The sequence below is a fragment of the Epinephelus fuscoguttatus genome, linkage group LG18, assembly GCF_011397635.1.
Source record: "Epinephelus fuscoguttatus linkage group LG18, E.fuscoguttatus.final_Chr_v1".
Lineage (NCBI taxonomy): Eukaryota > Metazoa > Chordata > Actinopteri > Perciformes > Serranidae > Epinephelus > Epinephelus fuscoguttatus.
Genome location: NC_064769.1, coordinates 32,633,114 through 32,656,257, shown reverse-complemented (window position 1 = coordinate 32,656,257; position 23,144 = coordinate 32,633,114). Strand labels below are relative to the sequence as shown.

At 38.0% G+C, this 23,144-nt stretch overlaps 1 protein-coding gene across 2 annotated transcripts; it reads left to right on the top strand.

The window, feature by feature from the left end:
* The first annotated feature begins 6,860 nt into the window (after positions 1-6,860).
* On the top strand, positions 6,861-19,800 carry tmem267 (transmembrane protein 267). Of its 2 annotated transcripts, XM_049603662.1 has the most exons (4): positions 6,861-6,918; positions 11,029-11,488; positions 16,020-16,393; positions 16,722-19,800. In XM_049603662.1, exons 2-3 carry the CDS (start codon positions 11,081-11,083, stop codon positions 16,353-16,355), a joined length of 744 nt encoding a protein of 247 aa, XP_049459619.1. In that variant the 5' UTR covers positions 6,861-6,918; positions 11,029-11,080; the 3' UTR covers positions 16,356-16,393; positions 16,722-19,800. The 2 variants fall into 2 exon arrangements, with proteins under 2 accessions (XP_049459619.1, XP_049459618.1); XM_049603661.1 differs by having other exon boundaries at positions 16,020-19,800.
* Positions 19,801-23,144: the final 3,344 nt, after the last annotated feature.

Genomic DNA, 23,144 nt, shown 5'->3' with positions numbered 1-23,144 from the left:
GGGACATGAATATCTATAGCAAGTCATGGCAATCCACTAATAGTGGGGTACGGACTGGTCATTGGACAGATATTACCATCTTTAGAGGCGTGCTACTAGAATGATATTGGCATTGTTGTTTGAGAGCTAGACAGTTTCCCTTTCTTCATCAATGGTACAAGAACTCTTTCCTTTTTTTAAGTCTTCATATTGGTGTTGGCAGCACAGTGTTGCAGTGGTCAGCACTGACGCCCCACAGCAATAGGGTTCTTGGTTTGAACCCAGTGTGGGGGGTTCGTAACTTGGGGTGGGGCAGACCTTATATGCAGAGTTTCCATGTTCTTTCCATGTCAGCATGGGTTTTCTCTGGGTACTCCGGCTTCCTCCCACAGTCCAAAGACATGCAGGTTAATTGGTGACTCTAAATTGTCCGTAGGTGTGAATGTGAGTGTGAATGGTTGTCTGTCTCTATGTGTCAGCCCTGTGATAGTCTGGTGACCTGTCCAGGGTGTACCCTGCCTCTCACCCAATGTCAGCTGGGATAGGCTCCCAATAGGATAAGGGGTTACAGAAATGAATGAATGAATATTTGTGTTTAAATAGCTGCAAACACCTTTGGACACGTGTGTACTTCTTGGAAATGTATTCATATTTTCCGGATCTTAAAGGATAATTGTACTTTACCAAGACTTGGCTGATGTTGCTGTAGCTTTGACCATCATTTCTAGCATTTACAAAAGTATGTTACTCACAGAAGTAATTGGCTGAAATGTGGGAACGCTGTGACACTGCCACAGTAAAGTCTGACAAGGCCAGAAACGCGAGTATTCAGACTATCAGACGGGTTTCAAACAAGCCAACAGTCTCTGAATGGTTGCAAAAGACAATCATTTTACCCTTTATTTTCTGACTAGTTCGGCTAAAGTGGAGTTTTGTTACAAACCTGTGTGATCGTCCAACTGCTCGTGTTTCATACCCCATCTGAGACATTCAGATCTCGGCGGTAAACTCTCTCAGATAGAAACAATATTAACATTCAGCCTGATGCATTCGACAAGGAACACAGGAACTAAGGAGATACGGTTGGTCAAAACTCCCCTTTTGACCTTAAACTCTTCGCTCCCTGCGCCTTTCTCTCCCTCTCTCTTTAATCTGTCTCACTGTCTCTCTTTCTTCACTCAAGCTCTCTTTCTTTCAATATTCTGACAAGTTCTGGCAGGCCAACGTTGAGACCGAGGACAGATCAATACACCATCTAACAGCTGTCAGCTGAAGTCCTCAGTGTGTGTGCAGACAGGAGAGTATCTGCTGCCGTGGATATTACATTCATTACTCTCTCCTTCCTTTCGCCCTCTTCCCTTGCTTTAACTGGTCTTTTGTCTTTTGAGCTGGGGTGTCGATGAGAACCCAATTAATATGTGCAATGACAGGGCATGAAGGGAGCGAGGAGCCTCAAGAGACCATGACATAGGACTAATATTGTCCCTGATCTTTGTGTCATAAATAAATGTAGTTAATAAACAGCATCATGGAACATTTCAACTGAGCTTTGATCAAATGCAGTTGAAATGTTCAGCCGTGCTCCCCTCCTGTGCCACCATATGATCGGCATTAACCTCTATATAGGAAAGTCTGTGTGTGTGTGTGTGTGTGTGTGTGTGTGTGTGTGTGTGTGTGTGTGTTTGCCATCCGGAGCCTGTCAGTTCCAGCAGCCTTGCTCTGCTCTAATGACTAGCTTGACCTTTCACTGATAACTGGATGAATGACACGACCTCCCCTCCCCTCTCACTTCCGCCCCGGCTTCTGGCTCTCGCCTCTTTAAACACTCAACTCGCTGCCTCTCTGTTTTTCCATCACTTCCTATATCTGTTATCCTGTCTTTTTCTGTTTCTCAGTGTTTTAGCTTCTTCTTCTCCTTCTTCTTCTTCTTCTATTTACAGAACCTCAACACGCACTTTTCCTCCAAACTTCTTATGAGTCTTTGTTCCTCTGGGCATCATTTCACACAGGTTTGAAGCCACGTATTAAACACATCAAAACACGTGGCGTGTTATGGACACTTGTGCTTTTGCTTTTGGCAGCAATATGTTGTTTCCTTTTCACAAAACCATTTTTTGCTATGCACGCTAATTAGGAGGCTAGGTCAATTTGAATTTGAATATATACTCAGTGGTCATTTAATTAGGTACACCTGTGAAATCTAATGCAATCCAATAAAACAGCACAGCCATAAATATTCTTTTACTTGCATGTTCAAGTTTGATTGACACTATGAGAAAGGTATTAATATGACTGAATGTTTATGGATGTTATGTTCATACTCTAAGACAGTGGTTTTCAATTTTTTTGCCCAAGGCACACCTGTATTTATATGTGTGCACAATAGCCTTTATAACGTATGTTATCACTCTTATCATGCCATAAATGTTTGTTTTTGTTTACTAATAACAATTAACAATTGACCACCAGCTATTGCTCTTGAAATATTTATTAACAAAATGACTCAAAAATGAATTTTAGACTTTTTAAAATTACACCAAAGCGCCCATAACACATCCATTTAAATGGGAAGTAATGTAAGACAAAGTGATGTGTCACACACTTATGATTCCTACACGGCGACATATAGGCTCCTGGAAAGGTTTTTAAATTACATTAAATTACATGTATTTTTTTAGGTAGAGTTTGCCTCTTTATTAGGAAATGGGCGTGCACAACATACTGATACAGTCAACTAATAATTCATTCATAGCTTTTTGTGTAGGCCCAGTTGAATATTGCAATAATAATGTGTGGTTATCACAAATTCTCACGGCACACCATTTGAGAACCACTGCACTAAGATTATTTTTATAAGTTTAGAGTGTCTACAGCAACCTGAACTAAGACAGACAGAGAAACGTGTACACAGAATAATAGAAAAGAAGATGGTAAAAGTTTATTAAAGAACGAATATAAAAAAACAGAGGAGGAAGAAAATAGAAATAAATAAAACAAACAGATAAAATTAAATTAAATGCAAGATAAATATGGAGTAAATACAGTTTGCAACAAAACAATTCAGGAGACATTTGGATTTAATTAATTTTCCACTTTTAAACTGAGTGAAATAAAAATTAAAGCTGCTCAGTTTGGCCACTAGAGGGCAGCAAAGACAACCACCTTCACTGTGCGCTGTCCGTGGTGCTGGTACATTCAAAGGCATTCTGTGTCTCTGTGCCTCTCTCCGTGGTGCTGAATAATTCAGACGCATGGTATATCCCAGTTCTCTGATGTCATATCTGCTCTGTCCTGGTGTGACCCGCAAATCAGTAGAGTCCACCACAGTGATGGGTGGTTCAGTTACCATCATTCTGCCTTTTGCTATGTGTCCGTCAACTTTTGAGTGTTTAAATACATGAGAGGCAAACCCAACATGTCATTATCTACTTTCATTCTGGCTGCCATGTGCACTGTGCTCACATAATGGCAATGGTTTCATATCATGAAAATATGACTTGAAAGGACAGCTAATGCAAAACCAAGGAACATTGGCACACATTTCATAGCAAGCTGTGACAGTCTGCTTTGGCCAAGTGATTAGAGTCCTGACGATGTTTGCCTCTCAGTTTAACCAGTCACATGACTCCCACCTATTGGTCCTCAGCCTTAAACACAACAGAAAACACTTGTTGTCACTGACATCTAGTAGTACAACTGGAATCATAAGTAAGTGCCACGTAATGAGAGTTCATGTCATGAGTCATGTTGTTATTCACCACAATTACTGCCAGAACATTGGTGTCCAAGACGTTACTCACTGCAGACTCATTCTCCAAATTGTGGTGATTCTCATGATTGCTTGTCACTCTCCTTGAGAACTGAGGCTTATTGTCCTTCAGATAGATTTATTCAGACCTGAGTTAGACCATCATTTGACAAAGTCAGGCCAAATATGCAAGCTTTGCCAGTCACTTTGTGTCGGAGAAAACATTTTAGGGCAGGATCAGGCTTTTTAGCTTCAGGTTATTATGGTAAGCAGACACGCAGACAAATTGCAAAGCAAATGTGGAGACAGTTGCTCCAGTCAGAATAAATAAATCAGGAAATGTCTGACTAAGATGTTATGGTTCGAGTATTGTACGGATTTTGAGTTGTTTTTGTTAGTTGGAATATTGTAAGTGTTTTTGCGCATGTATGAACATGAATAACGGCAACCAGAGGAATATGCAGACACGTGCGAGGAGGATGATGAAGAGAGAGAGAGAGAAATAAATAAATGTATAATGGTGATAATAATAATAATGTTGCTAAAAAGGTTCAATAATGACATAAATTAATAAAAATCGTGTTAAAGAAATTAAAAATAAGGCATTAAGATATTAGATGGAGAGAAAGCAAACCACTGATTAATTCCTAAATTCTAAATGGCAACCTACTGAGGAAGTCATTTAGAATAAAGGGAACCAGGCTCATTAAAGACATCTCATTAAAAGGGATTAAACTGATATGATCCTCTCGGATCTTTAATAGAGACATTATTAAAATTGGATTTTACATGAGTGAGGAAATTTAAATTTATTGCACAGCACTCAGCAAAGTTTGCCTAATAAAATAAAATGCGGGAGCAAATATTATCTGCCAGTTAGGGTTCAATAACGGGAGGAAAAAATATACCTAAAGCAACATTTATTTGCAAGACAACCAATTAGTTTGATGTACATAGTGTCTCAAGCACATTTTGTATCCTGGAACAGTAAATTATTCTGAGCGAACAGTCAGTCACTTCACAATAACCACTGCATGTTGTTAAGTGACAGTATGAAGTCACACTGTTTTCATTCTGTGGTCTCTTTTACCCTCTAGTGGTCGTCAGAGAAACTGCAGCCACTAGAAGTAAGAGCTCTTCTGGAAATCCCATCGATCACATGACTGTGCTGTTGCTGATACAAACATCAGTTCTCAAATCTAAAAATTAGTACATCGAAACTCGTTACCAGATATATGGGTCCATCAGTGATCACACTAACAATTCTATCGTCTGTATCTGTGTTACCTTCTCTATCCCTCTAGAAATGCTGACATTACTAGTACCATCACCTCCCTATGTTGCTTTACCTTTTGCCATGATAAATGTTTGTTTGTAGAGGAATATTTTGTAGTCACTGATCCATCTTTGATTAAAACTGACAGGAATGTTGCCTTGTCTTTGCAGAATAGAGTCAAACTTCTCATTTCTCACTATATTGTCCATCCTAAGTTACAGGCTCTGACAATTAGGGTTATTCACACAAGTCAGTATTTCAAACATCACTTTTAACTGTAGGTTTGAAGTAGCATTACCTTAACCTACCTTACGCCTCAAGTTCTCCATTTCCAGCTAGAAAATTCAATACTGGCAAGTCGACTTCCAGTGTTCAACATTGAACCTTTACGCTATAAATGTTTGAACGTAGTTTGTGTTAATAATGTTTAATCTTAGTCCTGGTCACAGTCAGAATCCATAACTCTATGGATTCCACAAAACACAAGCACAGTCCAGACATATGTGATTCATGACATGATGCAATCTCTTTCAACATGTATAGAGAATGTGAAGGTGAATATGAAGGTATAGGTCATGCCATATGGGATGAGGGTGCCTAATTGTGAAGTTCACACTGTCTTATCTCCATCACTCATCTGTTGGCTATGCACTTTGTCCAAAATTTAGTTTATAATGTCCAGGTTTGAGGGTAAAGGTAGTGCATCAGAGTTTGTAATTCAGCCTTGGAATGCCATGTCATCCAGATCTGAGTTGTTAAGAGTTCGTCCAAATACTGTTGCTTGACCACTGCAGCTTCAGCACCATCCTCACAAGATGGCACCCCTGTCCAAGAGATTTAACACAGTGTTCTTTATTAGACTATTGACATGCTATCATGTTTCGAATAGTTTATAATGAGGTTCCCATACATATACTGTATATTCCCAACAGACTTTATGGCGTAGCGGATAAAGGACCTCTTTTATATGTTGCAACTGGTTCTTGGCACCCTAACTCGACACCCAGATGGAAGCAGCTCAAACTCTGAGTGTAGTGGATGTGGGGCATCGGAAATTATACCTTTAGCCTTCCTGCATACAGCACTGTCAAATACATTGCTGGAGATGTTTCTGTGACAGGTACTCTTAAAAATGCTCTCTGAGTTTCCATTAAAAGTGAATATCTGATTAACAATTGTCCTCCAAGTACTTAAATTGTTCCACTTTCCTACAGGCTGGTCATTGACTGTGACAGGGAGGATATGACTGGTGCCATCTGGGTTTGATTGAATTAAAAGTATCTTTAAAACTGATTGTAGGGGAGAGAAATCTTTCCGAACATGGACCTTGCAAAAACAAATTACTGTGTTGTCCTTTATGTTTTCTTTTATTTCTGTATGTAATTATATGGATATTGTTTTGGTGCCTGTCAGACTTGCCGGACCCTGCATTGTGTATCTCCCCAGAGGATCACAATGGAAATAAGCCTGTGGCCTTTTTGCATAATTTAATCTTAGACCTCTGCATTTACTGCACTTAAATTACATCACAAAGAGGACAAACTATAAAGGGCTGATCCAAAACCACAAGACGATCTAGAACGGCCAGTGGTTGGATTCTTAAACATAGCACTGACATTACTGTGTTATTTTAAGTGTCCAGTCACCTTTATTTAAACACATTTTTGTCTCTCTTTTATAGCTCATCCCTTCTGAGAAGGTGCTACATACGACAAAACTGCCACTCCCCCATTTAGGCTGCATTTTGCCTACTTTTTACTGTGCTGTTACACAGTTTAATGTGTGTTTGATATCCTGCTGTTCCGCTAATGGCCTGTGGGTGGCAGCAAAGCGCCGGCCACCATCACTACTACCACAAAGCACCACAGAAGAAGACACATTACTGGCGGTTGGATTACTAGTGCAGTGCAATGGGGTGAGTATCGTTTTATTTATCCACTGGTTGATTTAAAATGACCCGTAAACACTTGAATAAGGTAATAAACAGTTGAATTACATATTTTAATAGCAAGTGAAGCGCGTCAAGTTGTGTAATTCACTGCTTTTGTAGAAGAGCTAATCGTGACAGCTGCTGTCCGCCTACACAAAGCAGCATCTTTCACTGTCACTGTTAGCCACTTAGCTGCTAGCCAGCTGTCACCGTCAGCTACTGATGTCGGTAAGATACGGTTACCTAACGTATCTTTCGTTAATACAGTTCAACGTTAACTGTGACTGTCAGACGATTAAAAAGGGCGCTAGCCGTTAGTTAGCTTCGCTGACGTTACAACAGATAGCCGGGAGCTAACAGCAGGTGACAAAAATAGCCGGCTAGCTAATTAAAATTTCATACTTAGGGACATTACGTTAGACTGCTGTTACATCAGCAGCTGGTAACGACGAGGTAATTAGCCAGACAGACTGCCAGTTGAACCTGTCCTACATTTCATGAGAGACAGAGACCTATTTTTGTTTCCCCTCTGGGTTTATGAGACAGTGGTCTCTGTCAGATTAACACGCTATGTTTGGATGGACAGTGAGGAGCCAGAGTGTACAGATGTTGCCTCAGGCTTTTTGTCTTCTCTGTTCATGAAGCAGTTTAAATCCTGGGTGTATTTAACAGTGTCTTTGTTAAAATGCAGGGGAAACCTTTAGATCAGGTCTGCCGTGAACAACATTATTATTCAAGCTGTGGTGGAAGAAGCATTCAGATCTTCAGAAGTATATCACAGTAAGAAATACTCTGTAGCAAGAAAAGGTCCTGCTTTCAAAATCTTGAAGGTGTCTACAGGTCCTTAAAAAGTCTTAAAATGTCTTACCTTCAGTGTTAAACAACAAGGCCTTAAAAGCCATTAAATAGTCTTAAATTTAAAAAACTACTATAAATATTTTATCTGATGTTATTGAGATATCTTTTAATTCCTGTTTGTGGAAACGAATGAAGCTTTTTTATGTGAAAAGTCCACATTCAGAATGTTACACATCTTTTTTAAAAAAAAAGACTATAATACTGTCATTTTACTTCATACTTACAGTTCTGTTGGCAAACTGTAGATCAACTTAAGTGACTCTAATAACTATAATCCTACATAACACCTACCTTTGCACAAGACCAAATGTATACTGCTTCTTATTTAATGCTTAAATGATTAAAACATGATTAAATCTTTCCTAAATTTGGTTGACAGTCTGATCTTGTAAAAAAGTAACATGTAAATTATGGAAACAAAACAAAAACAAGAAAACAGGTAGACAAGTAAATAAATACTAAATTAAAACAGGCAAGCAAACAAACAGACAGACAACAGTAACAATGTTGTTTTAATTTAAGTGCTTTGTAAATTGATTTTTTGGGACAAAGGGGCAGATTAAATACATTTATTTTTCTTTCTGCTCCCTTTCATTCAGATTTGGGAATGTTGTGTTTATATTGTATATATATTGTATTATATTATATTATTATATTGTATTATATTGTATATTTTTCTTTTTTTTCCAATGAATGAAATAAGAATAAATAAATAAATAACAAAAAACTAAAAAAGACAAAAGGATGGAATATTGATCCTCCACACGTTTCACATGCTCGAAAGGGGGTAGGAGGAAGTGTAAACTTATCTAGTCCTACCCCTTTACTCATAGCATCAAAATATACTTCAAGTACCAAAAAATAAAACTACTCATCATGCAGACAGGCCCGTTTTAAAATAACACTAGGGTTGCAACTGTATGATCAATCAATCAATTTTATTTATAAAGCCCAATATCACAAATCACAATTTGCCTCAGAGGGCTTTACAGCATCGTCACCCCTCTGTCCTTAGGACAGTCACAGCAGATAAGGAAAAACTCCCCAAAAAAAACCCTTTAACTGTGGGGAAAAAAATAAGATTATAGAGATTTTCAAGGTACAATAACCATCTCAGAAAATATCACACTCTTACAGTATCATGGCATTACTGAATTATCATTATTATTATGAGGCAAATTAACTAGGGCCCGTCCAATTTAATCAGCCGATTATAGCCATTAAAGAATAATCAGCAATCGGCCAAAAGTTGGCGATGTTAACACTTATATTTTCATCCCTAATAAAATGAAGGGAATATGGTGTTTTATTTAGAAATGATGTCCTTATGTTACTTTTTGCACTATAACCTACCTCTGTTAAACTGGCAATAATAAGAAGAACTCTGGTACTGTGAACACACGTGAATGTCTTAATTCATATAGACTTTGCATGATTATTTTATTTCCCAGAGGTTTACTGCCTTTTTGCACATAATATTTTTGATTTATTTTGCGTTCAAATTGTTCATATGCTGCATGTTCCACACAATTTCTGATAATAAAAGTATTTGAAAATAGTAAAATGTTCTTCCTTCAATTTGTATCTTTGTAACGAGTGTGTGAACTATATTTAAATCATCAAAAACAGGTATTTTGTTGTTTTTTTTTTAAATTGAAAAACGGAAAAATTTAATCAGCCGGTTATTGGTTATCTGATTTTTTTATTCCATAATACTGGAATTGGCACCGGCCCCAAAATATCCATATCGGTCGGGCCCTAAAATTAACCCATAAACATATGAAAATAGAAGGGTTATTTTTTTGGTTGAACAAACATTTCATTACTATAATTGAAACTTGAAACCATTTTAAAATTGATGTATGTGTAAAACGTAAAATCAAGTTGCGACAATTTTTTTCCATTAAAAATAAAAAATGAAAATATGTGTAAAAAGTGTAAGTTGAGATTCTCAGTGCAGTTGCATTTTTTTTCCCAATATCTTGAATGAGCAAATGTACACAGTATAATAAAAATTGGCATACCACTGCAACCCTAAATAATACATATTCTATTACTGGATTATCATTGATGCATTAAACAGAAGTACCACCTAAATTAACAATTCCAGTATGCTATTTCCATGGTTAGGAAAGTCCAATCAATATTTGTGAGCATGAGCTACTCTGTATAAAAGCCAGAAGTAAAGGCCTCTGCACACTGAGTCCGTTTTTTTTCTTTAATCCATCATCGTTGCACACTGATTCCGATGCGTCCACATCCTCTTCCTCTTCTTCATCATCCACCTGAATATCACTATCTGACCTGTTCTGAGCTATTTAAGTTATGAAAAGATTCTGTGCAACATCTTTCTCTTGTCACGGCTGTGTCCTGCCGCCACATTTTCTTCACTGATTCTGGGTCAAACGTTTCTAAAGGCTTGTGGCAGATGCGAAAAACACAGAAAATCAAACCTGTATCAAAAATTTTAATGACCAACAAAAGTTTCAGAGGTCATATTTATTAGACATAGACAATAAGGCTGCAAAATAAATCTCGATCTCGATGTATGCGTATATGCAATCTCATTTCTAGATGACAACGATTCACTCACTCATATTTCCCTATGCATTCATGTTATGCTGCATTCACACGTTGACGTATTTGCTGTGGAACAATCCCAGTTGCTATCAAGTGTTTCCTCTACGGGATCCTCCACTCTGCTGAAAGAAACAAATATTTTATTTATGTTATTTACCTATTCTATCTGCACTTATTTCATTTTAGCTCGCTGTGTTTTCTGTGTGGCTGCGTTTTCTGTGTGGCTGCGTTTCTCTCCCTCCTTTCTCTCCTCTGCTGTGTGCGTCACCAATGCACAGATACGGGGCAGAGAGAAAGGAGGAGAGAGAAACACGGCTGACACGGGTGACCTTAAGTTAGTAACGTCTCGTTACAGTATTATATAGTGCAATAAAATCTTCCAAACAAGTTTAATTTATATACAATGAAAAATAGTCTGTAAGTGAAGATGGCACATTTCTCACTGGGATCATATGTGTCAGGGATAACCTCCATTTTGCCAAAAAAATACGCTTGACACACACATGGATGTAAACTGCAACTTAACTGGTGGTAGAGGTATAAAACCAGGCGGCGGAAATTGTATTTAACGCATGAGTATTGTCTTTATTTTTGAGACACCATTTGTAATTTAATGTGCCTTAACATACTGGTGCGTCTCCTTCCTCCCCTGTCCAGTCTACCTGACTCCTGCTGACCCTAAGATCGGCCCCCACAGCCATCTGTCAACATGCAAGGATTCTACTCCAAGCTCGACTCCTCCCCCTCCTCGTCCCCGTTACTGGGGGTCGGCCTCGGGGGAGACGGTGCTCCCGTGCCCCTCAGCCTGGCTGTGGAGACAGAGAAAGCTCAGGCCCTCCTACAGACGTTCAGCTCCGCCTCTCTGCTGGCGTCTGCAGGACTCGGTATGTTCTGCGTAGTGGCGGACCACACCCTCCAGCTGTCCGTCATCCAGAACCACCTGTGGCTGCGCGCTGCCTTGGACAACGCCACGCATGGATTGGTGGGGCTGTGGTCATGGGCTGTTGTTATTGGACTAAGGAAAAAGAGCGATCTGTACGAGGTGCTGCTCGCCGGTCTTCTGGCGTCAATCATAGACCTGGACCACTTCTACATGGCTGGATCCCTGTCACTCAAGGTAAGACCCACAACCTTACTGAGGGTCAAGTGCAGAAATGTGCCTAACATGACTAATAATATGCAAAAGTGTATAGCTAATTCATATTTATTTTGGAGAAAGAGCAAGTTTCTTTTTCTTTCTGTGTGGCCAGATTTTTGTGCCAGAGTTGCACAAGGCCAAAGGAGATTGGAAACTGTTACAAAGAATCACGACTTTCTGCTCTGTAATGCTCATCAGTTTTTACATCCTGCAGTCAGTCTGTGTTTGCAGTGAGTCCAGAGACAGACAGTGTTTGCCCTTTATCACTATATCAGAGTTTACATGTGTTTGTTTAACGACGTGTTTGTCTGGCACCATCTGTCTTTTCATTGCAGCAATACCAGTATTCAGATTCTGTTTGAGATGATTTAAGGCAAGATCTGAACACTGAACAAGTTCAATATTTCAGCCAGTTCAGGGCATCTGTGTGGCTTTGAATCTAAATTATACTGAAAGCAGCTGCCAAGAATAAGAGAAACAACACCAGAGAGAGTAGAGATGTATTGTAAATCAGAAATCTAGTATCAGTCGGGCTCTCTTCAATGACCGTGGATTATTTCAGTGAATCAAAAGGCAGTTTCAAAAGCTACAGAGCTGTCCTGCCATCACGCTTACATATAGTGCTTTCATAAAACATTTAAACTGACTTTTGACCACTTTTGTTTCATTATAAAGAAAATCTGAATGAATTACATTCAAATTTGACCGAGCAGCAACAAAGCATTTCGCACCTTGTTTTTCTTTTCAACTTGGCACAAACCTTTGAGTACTGAATTGATATTTGGCAAGGTATGCAACTGTGTACAGTTAGTAGCAGTCCCATGAAAGATACTGTTTGGATGATATGCTTAAATATATTCAGTATAAAATGATAATATGGGATATTTATTGTTGATTGTCTCATGAGCAACACCTTTAAATAGGACCTATTCATGCTCATTTTCAGGTTCATACTTATATTTTCAGTTTCTACAACACCATGGTTACATACTTTCAAGCTAGAGCTGCTAACTTTTATGAAAATAACTTTGTTGTATTTGCTGAAACTGTCACAGTATCGTAAAAGACGTACGTAAGACTAATAGTCGTGGTGGATTCTAAAATCTACCAGGCATTTAATAGATCACCATTGTGTTTTTGGCTGGTGAGTGAAGCTAATCTCGCAGCTGCTTGGATATTTTACCAGAATTTGGCCGGTGGCTGGTGCTGATGTCCAACCCTGTCCCTCCTGCCCACCTACTGTAGAGCCAAGGAGTCTCCAACAGAGCTGTCAGTCATGTCAGTCGCTCCATCAAACTGTCTGCCTCATAGTCTAGTGCACTGTTCTGTACACACAATGAAGAGGGATCCCTCCTCAGTTTCTCTTCTCTTCTCCTCTTGCAGCTTCAATCATTTTCTTCCTGTTAAAAGTATTTTTAAGGGAGTTTTTTTGTGTAACCGCTGTAAAGGTTCAGGGACAGAGGGATGTTGTGTGCTGTAAAGCCCTCTGAGGCAAACTGTGATTTGTAAAATTGGGCTTTATAAATAAAATTGACTTGAATACTGTTGAATAGTAAAATGAGTGAGCTGCTCCCACTCGGGCGGTAGGGGTGGGAATCTCGAGGCACCTCACAATTCGATTCGATTCAATTCCGATTCTAAATGCAACGATTTCGATTATAAATTCGATTCTAAAACGAACCAATAAAAAAATTTACACTAGATATTGAAAAACATTATTGTAATAAAGCTGGGAATACATATCCAGTGCATACAAACTGTATTACTTACTGTGGTTGAGATTACTACACTCCACCGGTCCATCCTCCTCATCCACAAATCTCAATGGGACTCTCCTGTCCCTCATCGACCTCCTCGACATTCTCCTCCAGTATTTACAAAACTATAACTGACTATAACTATTTATGAACTATAAAAACACGTACTATTGTAAAAAAAAAAAAAAAAAAAAAATAGACAAACGGTGGCAAAACTACGAACTATGGTGAAAACACGACAAAAAAACTCAAAAGCTCTCAAAAAAACACAAATACTATTATTTACAACAGTAAATATTATTTACAAAGAAAACGCCACCCAAACTCCACTAAAACACTGCTAAATCACTCAAACTTGCTCTCTTCTCGTCAGCTGTCACTCTCCTCCTGCTGTGCTCACATCCCTCCTCCCTCCACAGCTAATGACGTCTTTACCGTAATGTACCGTTCCATATCACTGGAAAGCGCCACTTCTCAGCTTTCAGAATCCGTTGGAATTACGTCAGTAGCGTGAATGGTCGAGGAGTTACAGCAATTTGAAAAATAAATATAAAGATAAAATTAAAATCGATAATGAGTTTTCCACATCAGTGCTCGCATCGTTCAAGACAGAATCTCGATGCATCTAAAAATCTGTTTTTTTCCCCCACCCCTAGTGGGCGGTGCTTGGTACACTGTTTAACTGTAAAATGTGTAAATGTTACCCAGCTGAAATTTTGGATACAGTTAAACAGCACACTAAAATATGTTTCTGACAACTTCTGAGGTGAGAAACAGGCAATGCAGTAACAGAATCTTGATTTGTATTCGACCAGGGCTGCCTAATGTGACAGTCTGACTGCAGTTCACAAGCATGATTGACAGCTGCGTGAGAGACTCCTCTGCTCTGATTGGTTGTCTTTGTTCACATGCGGTAAGGCAGTGTCTGAAATTAACTGGCTAAGGGGGCTGGTTCATGAAAAACCCACTGGCCAAGCATATTTTTATTGGCCAAAATAATAAATTTAGTTTTTATGCCACATATACATTTGTTATATTGCATTTCATTGAAATAAAAAGATATCATGTTGAATACAAGGTTAAAGAAGAAAAAATCTGAGGCAAAATGATTTCAATATATTGAACAACTCATCAACACAGCCTCAGCATGTACATATATGTTCCCTATCATAAACAGTAATGCAGTATATATGTCCAGGGCTTTGTTGTGAAAGGTAAGAATGGAAAGAGTGAAGCTAATGTGCTGCCGCTTACAATGTGGGCGATAATGTGTTAATGAGGAGTTTGCTTTCTTAGTTAAATGGGGCCTCTGTGTTATTCTGTCACCTTCATTAAGTATGGGCACAAGGCAAGCACGCAGCAGGCCGGCAGCAAGAGATAGTTTAGATCACATCAGCTGATGTCCTGTATGGTAGAACTGGGAGCACTCGAGACAGTCAGTTTAGTTGCACCCTTTAGGTGTGTGCGTGTGTGAGAGAGAGAGAGAAACAGAAGCAGCCTAGGAGCAGCAGAGCAGTGCACCCCTAAATGACGCAAAATGCAATACAGACTCTCAGACTATTTTTGGTACAAACATTTACCCACCAGTGTGGAGGACAGCCTTCCTAGATGTTCTTGTGAAAGGAGTATGATTGTCAAAGATTTTCTATCTCATTTAGTGCTGTGTGAATATAGTCACAGTTTCAGCAAATATGTTTTTTTTTTGTTTTGAAAAAACTCTGTATTCAGCCTCTCTGTCTGACAAGACTTGGTTTTAATGCCTATCTCCTTAAACCCCCTTCTCGAAAAAGACCAGTGTGCTCTGATTGGTCAGTGTCTCTTCACCATCATTGCAGCTGGGGGACTATAACAGAGAAAAGCTTCACTTTCTACTGTGGACAATTACCAATAAAAGCATCTGAATACAACTAAATATGTTCCAGCAGGAAGATGATCTGAAATCAGGGAGAAATTTATAACATCCGAAACCAAGAGTATGTGTTTGATCTTAGCATGCAGCTAACATGTCATCTTGTGGCCAAAGTAGAAAAAAAAATAGGGATACACCAATGTGGACTTTTTCAACTGATTCGATAACCGATAATTTTACATTTTTGCATTTTGAAATGAAGTGTATAACCTGTAGGGTTTTTTTTAACACCTGAGGGTAAGAAAGGCGTAGATGTAGCGAGAAAATATGGATGATTTTATATTTCACAGCCCTGACCCAACCAAATCAAACTAACCTCGCTATTGCTAACGCAACAAAAACAGAATGGACCTTCGGTGCAATCCTGTTGTCTTCCTCTTGAACTGTAAAAGACGTCCACACCGCAACATGTTTTGCCCTCTAGACAGCGTGATGCAGGTGCTGTGCTTCTTTCTTCTTCTTCTCTGTGTTTAAAGGCACATCTACCGTCGCCCACTGTGTCAGGTGTGTAGATGCCGACCTTGTTAGGTCAAATGAAAGCAGTCCGGCTTTGTATTATCAGCGCTATTTATCAGCTGTAACTTTAGTTATCGGACTAATGCATAATAATAAAAATGTCCCATTATCAGCCTGAAATATATTGTGAATCCCTAAAAAGAACCCTTGGAAACAAGTATTCAGAATGGTCTAAAGCTTGGGGTTTTTTGCATACAGGGATAGGTCGCCTTTAAAAATCTGGCAGAATTCAATCTATTACCTTACCAGTAGTGAGAGAGGGGGCAGATCATTTCTAACAAAACCAACGAAATACTCAGAGATAACTTCCTCTCCCGCTTTCTTCCAGGCTGCTGTCTCGCTCCCTCAGCGTCCTCCTCTCCACTGCTCCTCTCTCATCCCCATCCTCTGCCTCTCCCTACGCTTCCTCATGTGGATCGGACGCCTCAAAGACGCTTGGTGCTCCTTGCCGTGGATGCTTTTCATCTCCATGGCCACGCACCACGTCCGGGATGCCGTGCGCCACGGCCTGTGGGTGTGCCCGTTCGGCAACACGGCGCCGCTCCCCTACTGGCTGTACGTCAGCACCACGGCAACGCTTCCTCACCTGTGTTCGGTGCTCATGTATCTGACAGGAACCAGAGACGTGATCTCCACCAAACACGGGGTGGCCATCGATGTTTAGAAGTCAGCGACTCACCAGCGACACCTAGTGCTGATATGGTATGGATTGTTCCACGCTGTTTGAGACAACTTTTAGATACTTGAAATCACTGGAGGAAACATTTGTGGCACTGGAAGCTGTCACTGTATGATAATGAGGGAGAAAGGTACAGTTTAGGAAACATCTGTAAAATACATGTAAGCTTTTTAAGAAAGGAACGTTCCAGTGTAAGTGCCAATCATGGACTTTTTTCTGAGATTTTTTTCCTGGTGTTTTGGAAATGTATCCGAATCCTGTTGACTTATCTCAAGAGTGATGCTTATCTCTGGTAACTGTTGTAAGTGTTTGGGGATCGACTCTTTAAAGCTTTGACATATCGTTTTGCAGAGGCTCGCCTGCTGTCTGTTCACCTATCCAAACCCTCATAAGGGACCTGAGACTTCACGTCATCTCTTGGCCTCTGAACTCTTAACTAACCTGAACTTTCACTATCTGTCCTCATCCTAAGAAGGAACACTCAAGGAAAAGTCAACCAAAGGTCCACCACAGGCTGTACGACACTGACATCATGTTATTACCAGTGTCACCTTCACCCTCAGTGTGTCCAGCAGTATATTACCACTGTTATTCCACTGCTCATCTGCCATAGTAGTGAAGTGTAATGTGTCGTGCATTCATTGTAGAGTAAGTAGTAAATCTAGCACATTCCAGTAACAGCTCCATTATTAATCACCCCTAAACACATATTATCTTTTGTTGTAACAACCAGAAGCATCACCTCTCTGCCACTTGAGGCTGCGTACGTTTTGCGGCTTGGATGAGCCAATCACAAATAACCTACACATGCCACTTTTTTTACAGCGGCAATTTTGAATCTACAGTAAACCTGGTTTAACTGTTGCCATAAAAGTTTGGATTAGCTGCTCAGACACAGATGTTAGTTTAATCTAAAGCATGAGGGGCCAGATGCATAAATGATGTGTAGGTTCTCCATCAACGCTGAGAGAGACACAGAGCTGCTCCTCTGTTTAATCTGTTCATTAGTCTACAGTATGTTGCACGTGCTACACTAAATCAGTCTGTGAGATGACTTAAATTACCACAGTAGCACACATACAATACTGTGGGCCAATTTTTGCGTTTCCGTTGTCAGTTTAGACGCAGTGCACTGAGTCAAGCTGCGCCGGAGATGGACCTTCTCTGGAGTAAGTCCACAAGCCAGGTTGCCCACCCTCAAGGTAGTGATGACATCTTGTCGACCGTACCGCTCTCAGGACTTTTGTAGCGTCTAACTAAATCTCTGTGGTTTGCAGTTTCTCTCCTGCATCCTGTTTTTACTTTAAATATCTGCTTTATTTCACTGTTTCATGTTCGCCATCAGCCGTATTAGAAGTTGTGTGAAGTTGCTGCTCAAAAACCCAATATTTACTTACTTTGCTGCTTCAAAACAAAAGTTTTTACATAACCAAATAACGGGGGCTTAATTGTGAAGAATCTGTAGGAAATGAAATGTGTTTATCACTGAATTGGCAGCTTTTCTTGAATAAAGGCAAGTCATATAATAGGGCAGGGAGGAAGAGTGAAGGCATAAAAACAGCCACAGTGAGATGCTGACGAAGAGCTGCAGACAACAGGCTCTTACTGCACCTCTGCAAACAGCTCACCTCCAGCAGGTAAACTTCTTTTCCTGCCCTGCTGTGGAAAAACATGCAGCAAAAATAACAGAGGACTTTAGCTGTGGATCAGCTTGTGACTGAACATGTAGCCCACTTCGAAAATACCAGGATATGAATTTTTGTCCATATCGCCCAGCCTCAGTGGGAATGAGGTTCGCGCTTGTGTGCCCAGCGCCACAATGATTGAGATTTATAAAACACAATCAGGCGTACGCATGGCTTTTTAAATCTTATTAAAAGAATGCGTATACACAGTGTTAATCATGAATATACACAGAATTTTATGCATCTGGTCCCAGTTCTGTCGGCTACTTGTTGAAAGGTGACAAGGCTCTTGTACTGTGCGTGAATCAACCTAGGAAGTGTTCCAGTTTTATTACAAATGGTTGGCGAGTTGTCTATCTTTCTGTTATCCTAAAGGAAAACTGCTTTTATTCTTTATAGTTTCAAACAGCACAGTCATCTCTGAGGATTATCTTTCTGATAGATTAAGCTCTGTTGTTGCAGCAAAAGTTAAAGATGAATTAACATAATCAACATTTTGTACTGTAACACCGGTGTGGTGAGTGAACGGTGTCCCAAGTGACCTCTCTATTTCACATCAAACATAGAAAGGAAAGGGACCTAGAGAGAGATGCTGGATATTTATTTTTGAAGTGTTAAAACATTCAAGGGAATAATTTGTTCAATAGCGTGTCCATTGCCAATAATATCATATAACTTGTTGATATTTACAAAATTATGAAATGTAAAGAAAATGAATTGCTGCATTAACTTGCTGTATATTGTTCCACTGCAGTTTGTGTTACGCTTCTGTAATTAAACAATTAATATAGTACATCCTACAAACTAAAACTTCCAGCTGGTGAAACCGTGAGTTGCAGAAGGACATGGGTTGTTGAACTATTTGTCTTACATGAATATCATATAGAACATTTAGAGATAGGAAGTCATGACACAGTTTTAGATGTAGATTGATCCCACATTCATTCCTTTAATGTATTTGTTTACTATATTTTACATGACACGTAATATGGTATGGTGGTAGAGTGGATTTATGGATTTAGAAACTTCTTATAGTTATTTGAATGTAATTGCTTTGAGTATAAAAACGATGGTGAACTCCTAAAGGGATTTCTAACAGTCTGCTTCTATGTTTTTGATTTGGAATACATTTTAATTTATGAGGAAAACATAATCACAGTATTCTCAAATATCAGACACAAAAAAAAATCATAATTTCCATGGTTGTAATGTTGCTTGTTGTCCACTAGGTGGCTGCAGTGAGCTGAAGGGATTCACATTTCCCTCCTAAAGTTTGAATTGCACAGTGTGTTATAGATATTATATTTTTTAAAAAATATTTGTTTTCTTTTTGTGTGTGTTTCCTTTTTTGCTGCTATTACACATCTGTGTTTTTTAATTATTTATGAAATATTTCCCTTTTATGGATTGGAAACTATTGGAAACACTGTACTGCACCTACGTAATTGAAAGTGATTTTTTGGGGCGGGGGAGAAAGAGTGATACGATGGGTGCCATGTCATTATAGTTGCCATTTTGAACATCTCTTTAACTGCTGCTTTATGTTGACAATGTGACCTTCATTAATGCAATATTATGTTGACTTTTGCACATTTTAAGTTTTATTTTGTCGTTCAAATTATGTTTTGTATTATTTCTGTGTTTTTTATGACAGAGTTTTAATTTCAATAGCCATGAAGTATAGATAGTAACAACATAGTTTTAATGTAGTGTTCTTTTTATCTCAATAAAATATATCCTGTGTATATACTGTGTGTTTGTGTATCAATACATGCTGTAACTGTCATTCCATATTATCAAATCTTGTCATTTTCACTACATATTTATGACATACTATATATATTTTTAAAGATATTATACTCTGACTGTTAATCTAATTTTTTGACAAACAATACAATCACATTTTATGACCTTTTATACTGACATTTTTAATGATTTATGACTGTTCTATTCACATTTTTCATGACTTATTTTATGACTTAAGCACATTCTTTGACATGTCATAACATTTTTTAAACCGAAATATACTATCTTTTTTTCTCCTATTTTTTGACGTACTAGACTGTAAACATTTTTTGACATACGTTACTTTGACCTGTTTTGCCTGTTGTGGTAGTTTTTGTACCTTCTTCAGTAATCACATTTTTCTTATTTTGCTGTGTGTGTGTGTGTACTTTTTTTATATTTTCGGACGACATACTATACTATGACTTTTTGTCATGATATTGGATGTCATACTTTACTATGACATTTTTTCAGTATTTCAGACGACATACTATACTATGACTTTTTTTTCATGATTTTGGACGACATACTATGCTATGACTTTTTTTTCATGATTTCGGACGACATACTATACTATGACTTTTTTCAGTATTTCGGATTACATACCATACTATGACTTTTTCATGATTTTGGACGACATACTATACTATGACTTTTTTTCATAGTTTTGGACGACATACTATACTATGACTTTTTTTCATAGTTTTGGACGACATACTATACTATGACTTTTTTTCATGATTTCGGACAACGTACTGTACTATGACTTTTTTTTGAGGTTTGGGACGACATACTATACTATGACTTTTTTTCATGGTTTGGGACGACATACTATACTATGACTTTTTTTCATGGTTTTGAACGACATACTATACTTGACTTTTTTTCATGATTTCGGACGACATACTATACTATGACTTTTTTTCATAGTTTTGGACGACATACTATACTATGACTGTTTTCATGGTTTGGGATGACATACTATATCATGACTTTTTTCCATGATTTTGGAGGGCATACTATTCTATGACTTTTTTTTTATAATTTGGGACAACATACTATACTATGACTTTTTCAGTATTTCGGACGACATACTATATGAAAAAAAGTCATAGTATGTCGTCGGAAATCATGAAAAAAAGTAATGGTATAGCATGTCGTTGGAAACAATGAAAAAAAGTCATAGTATAGTATATCATCCCAAATCAGGAAAAAAAGTCTTGGTATAGAATGTCGTCCGAAATACTGAAAAAAAGATATATAGTATAGTATGTCGTCGCAAATCGTGAAAACAAGTCATAGTATAGTATGTCGTCCCAAATCATGAAAAAGAGTCATAGTATTGTATGTCGCCTGAAATCATGAAAAAAAGTCTTAGTATAGAATGTCATCCGAAGTCATGAAAAAACTCATAGTATAGTATGTCGTCTGAAATACTGAAAAAATCATAGTATCGTATGTCATCCAAAACCATGAGAAAATGTCTTAGTGTAGTATAGCAAATCATGATAAAAATGTAATAGTATTGTGTGTCGTCCGAAATCATGAAAAGAAGTCAAAGTATACTATGTCGTCCAAAATCATCAAAAAAAGTCATAGTATAGTATGTCGTCCAAAATCATCAAAAAAAGTCATAGTATAGTATGTCGTCCGAAATACTGAAAAAAAAGTCATAGTATAGTATGTCGTCGCAAATCATGATAAAAATGTAATAGTATCGTGTGTCGTCCGAAATCATGAAAAGAAGTCAAAGTATAGTATGTCGTCCGAAATCATCATGAAAAAGTCATAGTATAGTATGTCGTCCAAAATCATCAAAAAAAGTCATAGTATAGCATGTCGTCCAAAATCATCATGAAAAAGTCATAGTCTAGTATGTCGTCCAAAATCATCATGAAAAAGTCATAGTATAGTATGTCGTCCAAAATCATCAAAAAAAGTCATAGTATAGTATGTCGTCCAAAATCATCATGAAAAAGTCATAGTATAGTATGTCGTCCAAAATCATCATGAAAAAGTCATAGTATAGTATGTCGTCCAAAATCATCAAAAAAAGTCATAGTATAGTATGTCGTCCAAAATCATCATGAAAAAGTCATAGTATAGTATGTCGTCCAAAATCATCAAAAAAAGTCATAGTATAGTATGTCGTCTGAAATACTGAAAAAAAGTCGTAGTATGGTATGTTTTCCCAAATCATGATAAAAAATTCATAGTATAGTAATAAACATATAACAACATCACCATTGTAAGGATGTTTTCAATCTTGACTTGTCTTGAGGGGGACATGAATACCAGTATTACACTTCATTGCGGTCCACGCAGTACATGGAGTAATCTGGTTTGGACTACGTTAACATGTAAACAATAAAAAGACATGTAAATACAAACAAAAGATAAAAGATATTTTATTGCCAAGTCAGGAGCTGATGGTTGACTTTGGGAAGAAGTAGGGCCATTATGTCAACAGGTCCTCAGTGTAGAGGGTGGATAGCTTCAAGTACCATGGTGTCCACGTCACTGGCGGCCTGCCCTGGGTGTTGCATACTGTTCCACCTCAGACACTTGAAGAAACTCCAGCAATATCCAGATATCCCCTCCAATACTGAGGAATTTCTAGTCTTACACCATTGCCAGCATCCTGTTGGGGATCCTCGGTACGGAAACAGGCCCCTATATATACATATTTATTACTGCACTCTTTTTATTATGTACAAACTAGAGGAAATGAATTAACATTACATTTCAGTGGAATTGTACCTTATATACTAAGACCTGACAGAAACATTGACACTTAAGATTATTCCAATCCATACTGTGAAGAATTTTCTTTGGAAATATTGTGACTTTGGGTCTGTGGCAACTCCTCTTTTTCTGCCTCATAACTTTTTTAAAAATATTTTGTATGTTTTCAATATTCAACATACTATACTATGAATTAAAAAAAAAAATCAACATACTATATTTTGACTTTTTTTGTGAAAGAAATTGCGTACTGACTTTTTTCTGAAAAAAAAATCTACATACTATAATGACTTTTTATGAGAAAAAACAGTGTACTATGACTTTTTCCAAAAACTGTTTGACATACTATACTATGACTTTTTGTTTAAAAAAATCTGTTATAGTATATTATGACTTTTTTTGTGAAAAAAATCAACATACTCAACAGTGACTTTTTTGTGTAAATAATCAACTTACTATGCTATGACTTTTTCTGTGCAAAAAATCGACATACTATAACATGACTTTCTTTGTGAAAAAAAATCAACTTTTTTTCTGAAAATTTGAGATACTATACTGA